We start from the raw sequence: 8,806 nt of genomic DNA on the forward strand, positions 1-8,806 counted from the left end.
GGTGACACAGACGCTTTATCCCACCCCAGAGACAGAATTCACCAAAGAAAAACTGTTTTTAATGTGAAAAACCCCAAATGTCCACACGGGGCTTCCCGGACCTACAGAGCTGTGTTTGTCGCTGTGAACCGTCTCGTACACAGCGTCAGCGTCGGCTCGGCTGCCGGGCAAAGGTGTCACCTGGGCTCTGCCGGTGCAAACAAAGCCCGGTGCGAGCTGCATCGCAAAGCCGCGCGTCCTGCGTGGACGGTGGAGTCCCCTGGACGGGACGGCATGGGACGGGCCGCGGGAGGGGCCCTGTCCTGCCACCTCCCGGCTGTGGCCGTCTCCGAGTTGGTCCCCTCAGCTCTGAGACAGGTGGTGACAGCGGCGTCAGTGATGCCCGCGGTGGGTCGTGTCCTCGGGGGCCACGGGTGTGGTGGGAGGAGCTCACGGTTGTCCCAGGACGGAGGCCATGCCACGGCCCTCGGTGACAGGAGCTCGGTGGCCAGCTGTGCACAGGTCACCCTCCTGTCCCCGAGCTCGGCCCCAGGAGAACGACATAGCTCCCACGGCAGTGGGGTTCGGCCGTGGCGCTGTGACGCGCGCAGGTACGGCGTCCACCGCAGGTTCTGAGACACCGAACGTCCCCCCCGCCTTCTCCAGAGGTGCCAATGGCGTCCCAACTTATGGGGTGGGGGGTGACACCACCTGCAGCCGGAGGTGACCTCAGTGGTCAGTGGGGGATAAGGTGACAGGCGCCGGGACAAGGACTTTGCTCTTGTGCGGTTGTCCCTGTCAATGCCGAGCACGGCCTCGTCCCTCACGCACACCAGCCTCCTCCTCTGAGCCTCGTCCCCAGCCTCCATGCCCCAGCCTCCATGCCCCAGCCTCCCCGTCCCCAGCCTCCACATCCCAGCCTCCACACCCCCAGCCTCACGTCCCCAGCCTCCATACCCCAGCCTCACGTCCCCAGCCTCCATGCCCCAGCCTCACGTCCCCAGCCTCCCTGTCCCCAGCCTCACGTCCCCAGCCTCCATACTCCAGCCTCACGTCCCCAGCCTCCCTGTCCCCAGCCTCACGTCCCCAGCCTCACGTCCCCAGCCTCCCCATCCCCAGCCTCACGTCCCCAGCCTCCCCGTCCCCAGCCTCCCTGTGGCTCCAGACAGAGAGGGTCTCCATGGTTGGGTTTGCACAGGAAACGCTCCCCCCACCCCAGGTTCGTGTTCTCACCACTTGGTCCCCAGGAGGCGGCACGATTTTGGGGAGAGTCCAGTAACTTCCTGGGGGAGAGGGGCAGCTGGAGAACAAAGGTCACTAGGGCGAGTCTGTGTCCTGCCCCTTCCTCTCTCTTTCTCTTTCTCTCTCTCTCTCTCTCTCTCTCTCTCCTCGCTCTCGCTCTCTAGCTTTCTCTGCTTCCTGTCCACCGTGAAGGGGAAAAGCCCACAGCCACCCGCTCCTGCCGCCATGCTGTGTGCAAGTGACCACGGACAGAGCCCTTGGAACCGTGGGCCAGAGTGGACCGTCCTTTTAAGTGCGGTCCCCAGCGCTTTTGTCTGTGGGAGAGGGGACAGGGACGGGGAACTCCGTGACACACCCGGTCACTGGGCCAGCACAGCTGCTGACCTGGGGACTTTACCCCAAAGCAAATACGAGCGGCGTAGGAAACCTGGAGGTTTGACAGTGCAGAGCTTGGCACCCTCACCATTTTTTATTCACTCAACAACTCAACGCCATCGTGTGTACAAAACGCCCAGGTCTACATTGCTTTTGTTTGCTTTTGCTTTTTGCCGTGCCGCGGCTTGAACTCGGGGCCTAAACCTTGGGACACTCCCCAGCCCTTTTTTTTGTGGTGATGGGTGTTTTCAAGATGGGGTCTCTCAAAGGCCGGCTTTGAACCGTGCTCCTCCTGATCTCTGCCTCCCGAGTCGCTGGGATTACAGGCGTGAGCACTGACACCGACCACATTGCTCTGCTTGTAAGAAATTTGGCTCTCGTGGCCACTTTTCCCTCTGTCACGGCTAAGAGGCCAGCCATGGTGGGCCGGGGTCCCCGTCTCTGCTGTGTGACACCGTGACTGTGAACTCAGTTTCCCCATCGGTAACATGGAGGTCACAGTCCCCCCGGGAAGACGGCGCGTCGGGCTCACACCTCAACACCGGCCGTGGCCTCGGTAGGTGAGTGGGAGGACAAGAGGCCTCTGAGGACCCTCAGGTCAGGAACAGGGCCTTTCCCATGGGCACCGGAGGACAATGGCAGCACCCACGTCCCCTGCCCAGCGCAGCCGGCTTCCCACAAAGCCAGTGAGGCCCATCTCCCCCAGAGGTCGTCGGAGGCCGGGCCTCCCCGGGGCGCCATTGGGGTGAAACAGCCCGGGCGGAATCGGGCGGACAGGCCGCTGGCTCAGCGGGGCGCAATGTGCTGGCTTGTCACAACGCCGCCATAAATAACGCAGCCCTGGAGGTGACCGTGACCCGTGACGCACGGCCGCCTGCCCACGCTCCCGCCACAGGTGCGTTCGCGGCCAGAGCCTCCTGCGAGGCCACGGGTGACAAGTGACGCTGCCTCTGTGCCACTGTGAGAGAGAGAGAGAGGGAGAGAGAGGGGGAGAGAGAGAGAGGGAGAGGGGGAGAGAGAGAGAGAGGGAGAGAAAGGGAGAGGGAGAGAGAGAGACAGGAGAACCCTTCCACGTGACATCTGCAGGGGCCGGGGTCACGTGTCACCGTCCCCACAGTGATGAAGGGACACCGTCCGTCTGGCTGTGGGTCTCCTGAGACAGTTTGTACACAGTAGGTGTCCAATAAGCGTTTGTGGAAAGAGAACCCGGCTGCAAGGCCTGGGGCAGGTGTGCCAGGACAGCGTCTCCCTCGCGTCTGCTCTCTCCATGTGTCTGTCTGTCTGTCTGTCCTTCCCACTGGCTGTGGTGCTTGCAGAGTCACTGGTGACCCTGGTGACCAGGGCACTAGGCTGCCTGCCTGCAGCGGGAAGTGGGGGACCCAGCTGGAGGGACCCTGGTGACCCCTGCACCTGGCCGGCCTGGAGGTGGTGTCTGCAGGGAGCGCCCAGTGCTCTGTTCTGGGGGAGCAGCGGGGTGTGGTGAGCCAGGTCCAGCTTGGTTCCCTTCCTCACTGTGCCTCGGGAAGTGGCCTAGCTTTGCTGGGCCTTAGGGTTCCCTTTGTAAATTGGGGCGCCTGGCTGCCCCAGCACACATGCCTGCAGTGGGTGCTCAGTGTGTGTTTGTTGAATGACTGAGTGAGCAACAGGCAGCAGAAGTCTTTGCTCCTCCTCCCTTCTAACCACGACCTGGGGCTGCCAGGAGCCTGGCGTCCCGTTCTCTTTGGCTTCAAGGCAGAGTCGTTCCTGGAAGCATGGCGGAGCAGCAGCACGGCATGCAGGAGCAGGCCGCGGCTGGCAAGAGCCATGGAGGCCTTGGGGGTGGCTACAAGGTACGAGGCAGGGTGCGGACCGGCTCCACACTGAGGGTTGCGCCCTTAGAGCCAGGAAGCCGCCCTTCTGGCCAGTGGGGTCCCCAGCCCTCTGCCACAAACGTGCTTTGTGCTTGGCTGGGTCTGCTGTGTCCTCGTCTGGAAGATGGACCAGGTCACCCACGCCCTAAAGGGAGCAGAGAGCTGAGCTTTCAGGACACGTGGCTTCTGGGCTGTGTGACTCTGGTCCAGTTTCTTGCCCTCTCTGGGCCTTGGGAGGCCATGTTTGAACTGGAAACCATCCTCAGCCCGAGTTGGTGTGAGCCAGGAACCAGGGGTGCTGGCTCTGTCCTCGCCAAGGTGTCCCCTGGATTTGTGGGGCGGTCTGAGGGGGGTCTGCTGGTGAGGGGGGCAATTCTAGCAGGCCCTGTGGCTTTCACAGGGGTGGAGACGGCAGGAGAGGGAGGCAGCTCTGAGCCTGACCCTCGGTGACCTTGGGCACTGGGCCTTCAGCCCCTCCTGGGGACAGACGGTGCAGGGCTGCTGTAGTGACCGCTAAGGGCCTGGACAAACTCCAGGAGGCCGCTGCCCACAGGGAAGATGGAGTCACTGTCGTCCCTTTCTCTGCTCTGTCACCTGGGCCTTTCCCTGGCCTGGCCAGAGTGTGCAGAACCCAGTGTCCACCTCGCTGGGCGGCCTCACTTCTGGGGGCTCCCCGGGACCTTCCGCAAAGGTGGGGTGGCCTCAGCCCCTTCCTTGCATGCAGAGGTCAACCCAGAGGTCGCAGCAGGTGTTTCGGGGGATCCCACGTTGAGGAAAATACAGACCCTGGCCTGTCCTGCAGTTTGGCGACAGGTCACCTGTGGCCAGCGGTGGCTTCTGCTTGTTGGGTGCTGGGCCTGGCACCTCAGTTGCAGCTGTGACCCTGTCGGTGCCGGCTACCCGCCATGGCCACCAGGGAGGCCCAGTGCTGGCCTGTGGGGACCCGGGGGACACGGGGAGCCAGAGGAGGGCGGGTGGGCGCCCCACGGCCCAGCGCTGACCCCGCCGCCCCTCCAGGTGACCGTGTTCGAGCAGGAGAACTTCCAGGGCAGGCGCTGCGAGCTCTCGGCCGAGTGTCCCAACCTGACTGACACCCTGCTGGACAAGGTGGGCTCCGTCCAGGTGGAGTCCGGCCCGTGAGTTCCAGAGCCCCCGGGCAGTCAGGAGGGCTGCGTCCAGCTCTAGGTCTGCCGTGGGGCGTGGGGGCCTCCCTGGTGCAGGGAGGTGACCTGGTGCAGGGAGGTGACCTGGTGCACGGAGGTGACCTGGTGCAGGGAGGGGACCTGGTGCAGGGAGGTGACCTTGTGCATGGAGGTGACCTGGTGCAGGGAGGGGACCTGGTGCAGGGAGGTGACCTGGTGCAGGGAGGGGACCTGGTGCACGGAGGTGACCTGGTGCAGGGAGATGACCTGGTGCAGGGAGGGGACCTGGTGCATGGAGGTGACCTGGTGCAGGGAGGTGACCTGGTGCAGGGAGATGACCTGGTGCAGGGAGGGGACCTGGTGCAGGGAGGGGACCTGGTGCAGGGAGGTGACCTGGTGCACGGAGGTGACCTGGTGCAGGGAGGGGACCTTGTGCAGGGAGGTGACCTGGTGCATGGAGGTGACCTGGTGCAGGGAGGTGACCTGGTGCACGGAGGTGACCTGGTGCAGGGAGGGGACCTTGTGCAGGGAGGTGACCTGGTGCATGGAGGTGATCTTGTGCAGGGAGGTGACCTGGTGCATGGAGGGGACCTGGTGCAGGGAGGGGACCTGGTGCAGGGAGGTGACCTGGTGCATGGAGGGGACCTGGTGCAGGGAGGTGACCTGGTGCATGGAGGGGACCTGGTGCAGGGAGGGGACCTGGTGCAGGGAGGTGACCTGGTGCATGGAGGGGACCTGGTGCAGGGAGGTGACCTTGTGCAGGGAGGTGACCTGGTGCATGGAGGGGACCTTGTGCATGGAGGGGACCTGGTGCAGGGAGGGGACCTTGTGCAGGGAGGTGACCTGGTGCATGGAGGGGACCTGGTGCAGGGAGGTGACCCCGTTTTTCCCACAGGTGGCTGGCTTTTGAGCGCAGGGCCTTCCGCGGGGAGCAGTTCGTCCTGGAGATGGGGGACTACCCTCGCTGGGACGCCTGGTCCAGCAGCCGCCGCAGTGACAGCCTCCTGTCCCTCCGGCCACTGTCCGTGGTGAGTCCGGCCGCTGCCCACCTGGGGGCTCCCGGGGTCGGGGGGCCAAGCTCACCCGAGTGTGGCCGGTCGGCCTGGGGGTCCCTGCGCTCGGTGACGTGTGGGACGAGAAGCGGGTCCTGAACGGGTGGGGACACGAGGTCTCATCACTGTGAGATCCTGGTAGCATTAGAGGTCACCTGGCCAGCACTGGGTCAGAGAGACACATGCAGTGGACGTCATGAAGCCACGTCCGAGCTCTGCCTGTGGACTCCCTGAAAGGGACCCAGTGCACAGGGCCAGGAAAGTGTCCCCTGCCCGTTCCACCGAGTCCCCCGGCGCAGGGAGAGGACACGCCAGCACTCTGGGCCTCAGTTTCCCTTTCTGAGATTGGCGAGGTCCCCTCGCTCTGTCACCGTGGCTCTCGGGCTCCCTGTGCCCCTCCCTCCCCGGTGGCTTTTGGGGAGAGCCGTCCACGCTTCCCCACGTTGGGGTCACCTCGAGCCCCGGTCCGGGTGTGGGGACAGACGCTCACCCCGATCTCGCCCCCAGGACGGCCCTGACCACAAGCTGCACCTGTTTGAGAACCCAGCCTTCAGCGGCCGTAAGATGGAGATAGTGGACGACGATGTGCCCAGCCTGTGGGCCCACGGCTTCCAGGACCGGGTGGCCAGTGTCCGCGCCATCAACGGGACGTAAGAGACCTTGCTCTCGCCTCCGGCTGCCCAGCCGCCGTCTAACGCAAATCTCTGCTCACGGCTTCTCACATGAGTGCCCGGTCCTGCTCCTCCAGGGCCGGAAAGCCGGTGCCCACCCTCGCTAAAAACCCCACTCGAGCCAGCGTGGGAGCACACACCTGTAATCCCAGCCTTGGGAAGTCAAGGCAGGAGTTCAAAGCCAGCCTGGGCTGCAGAGCGAACCCGTCTCTGAAAGCCAGGGCGGAAGGCTCGTCTCTCATGCACCAATGTCCTGGGTTCGATCCCTTGCACCTCCAAAAAGGCAAAAGCCCATGAGGCAGCCTCTCTGATGGATTTCTAGGCAGAAAGAAGGAAGTTTCATCTTTATTTTCTTTTAACATCAAGTCAAATTTGCCCCTCCTTGCACCCATCTCCACCTAAGTCTTACTCCTTTTCTGAACTTGCCCAGACCCTGGGCTGATTCTCAGAATGATTTTCCTCACCATCCTCGTCCTTCTTACACGGAGCCTGGTGGCTGAGCTGAGTAGCACATGGAGAACAGGCTTATCACCTCCCTCCTTCTGGCCTTGATACCACTATTAATGCAACCTTAGGGTCACCTTCCCCTTGGTGGCAGTTAGGTCTCACTTGTGGGCCTGCACTCTGGGGTGGAGAGGTTCTGCCTCTCCCTGGATTTCTATGTGCCAAGTATGGGGACCTGGTGACAGTAAGAACCTGCTTGCCCTCAGGAATGTCACCATCTCATAGCGAGAAAGGCAAGGAAACATGTTCACAGTCCACTGAGAGCAGCACTGTGATGGCCACATGCGGGGGGCTCTGGGGGACCCGGAGAGGGTCAGGAATGGCCACCTGGAGGAAGAGAGAACTCAGCTGAGTTTTAGGGAAGGCAAACGGGGAGCCAGGTGAGGTGGGAAGTGTCCAGCCGGAGGAACGGCACACGCCAAGGAAAGCGGGCGACAGGACGGGGGGCCGCGTGTGACGGAGCGATAGTGACAACCGAGGGTCGAGGGTCTCGTGAGCAGGGTAAAGATTTAGGGTCATCCCAGGGGTCCTGGGGAGCCACGGAGGAGCGAAGGCAGGTGGTAGCTTTGCGGGGCTCGGTCTGGCGTGGAGTGGGGAGCGCGTGGGACCTGCCTCACCCCTCCGTGTCACCCCGGCAGGTGGGTTGGTTACGAGTTCCCCAGCTACCGCGGGCGGCAGTACGTGTTCGAGCCGGGCGAGTTCCGCCACTGGAACGACTGGGACGCCGGCCAGCCGCAGATGCAGTCCGTGCGTCGCATCCGTGACCAGAAGTGGCACAGACACGGCTGCTTCCTCAGCAGCTGAGCGCACCAGGGCCAGGGGTCATCGCCGTCCCCGGGGAGGGGGCAGCGGGGTCAAGAAGAGGAGGCTGCCCCACCAGGATGAGGGTCATCCTGCAACCCCTTCCCCAGAATCTACTCAATAAAGCCTGGGGTCGGACCCCACCTGCCATGCTGCTCTGCGTCACTTTCTGGGGTGCGGCTGGGGGGTGACAGTGGCCCAAGACCCTAGGAAGGGCTGAGGCTGCACTGCGCCCTGGACCGGCCCTTCCAGGTGAACACGGGCAGCCCTGCCATGACCTTGCTTGTCAGCCATGTGTCTCCACAGACAGCGTCCATCCCTCCATCCACCCATCTGTCCATCCACCCACCCAATCGCCCGCCCACCCATCCACCCACCCACCAGTCCACCCACCCACCCGTCCACCCACCCGTCCACCCGTCCCCCATCCACCCATCCCCCATCCACCCATCCCCCATCCACCCACCCATCCACCCATCCCCCATCCACCCACCCATCCACCCACCCACCCGTCCGCCCACCCGTCCACCCACCCAATCGCCCGCCCACCCGTCCACCCACCCGTCCACCCACCAGTCCACCCATCCACCCACCCACCCGTCCACCCACCCATCCATCCACCCGTCCACCCACCCACCATTGTCTGTCCATCCATCCTTCTTCCATCTTTTTATATTCTCTCAATTATCCCTCCTTACTTCCACCCACCCTTTCATCTACTCATCCATCAATTCTTGCTTCAACCCTTTTATCCATCAGTCTGTCCACGGTATCTCCCTCCCATCCATCTGTCCTTCTGTCCCTCCTTCCCCCTACACCCATCCATCTGTCATTGTCACCCCCACCTCTCTATGGTCTGTTGACTCGCCCGTGCAGGAGGCGCCATGCTGGTGACGCAGGACGAGGTCAAGGCCGTGACCTCCATGGGAGAGACAGGAAATAAGCGGAAAGTTCTGGTGTGGGGTGGGAGGTGGCGAGGGCTGAGAGGAACGGGGAATGTGGTTGTGGGCAGTGCACTCAGCTCTGAGGTGACACTTGAACCAAAGCGTGAATGACGGTGAGGACGTCTGAGGCAGAGGACGAGGTGCCCGCAGGCCTGGGACACAGCAGGAGCCGGTGGTCCGGGATGGAGTGAGTGAGAGACAGGGGTCAGAAACACGCAGGAGATGAACCAGTGCAGGCTGTAACTC

General features: G+C 63.3%; 1 protein-coding gene across 1 annotated transcript; it reads left to right on the forward strand.

The window, feature by feature from the left end:
* The first annotated feature begins 3,020 nt into the window (after positions 1 to 3,020).
* Positions 3,021 to 7,782, forward strand: Crybb3 (crystallin beta B3). The gene is made up of 5 exons (XM_020186887.2): positions 3,021 to 3,425; positions 4,464 to 4,582; positions 5,484 to 5,616; positions 6,148 to 6,290; positions 7,454 to 7,782. Exons 1-5 carry the CDS (start codon positions 3,348 to 3,350, stop codon positions 7,617 to 7,619), a joined length of 639 nt encoding a protein of 212 aa, XP_020042476.2. The 5' UTR covers positions 3,021 to 3,347; the 3' UTR covers positions 7,620 to 7,782.
* Positions 7,783 to 8,806: the final 1,024 nt, after the last annotated feature.

Source organism: Castor canadensis, chromosome 18 (genome assembly GCF_047511655.1).
Source record: "Castor canadensis chromosome 18, mCasCan1.hap1v2, whole genome shotgun sequence".
Classification (NCBI taxonomy): domain Eukaryota; kingdom Metazoa; phylum Chordata; class Mammalia; order Rodentia; family Castoridae; genus Castor; species Castor canadensis.

Coding starts and splice junctions, on each gene's coding strand:
- Crybb3 (XM_020186887.2), top strand. CDS start 3,348: ATGGCGGAGCAGCAGCACGGCATGCAGGAGCAGGCCGCGGCTGGCAAG. Junction 4,583..5,483: donor GTCCAGGTGGAGTCCGGCCC/GTGAGTTCCAGA, acceptor TTTTTCCCACAG/GTGGCTGGCTTTTGAGCGCA. Junction 5,617..6,147: donor CCCTCCGGCCACTGTCCGTG/GTGAGTCCGGCC, acceptor TCTCGCCCCCAG/GACGGCCCTGACCACAAGCT.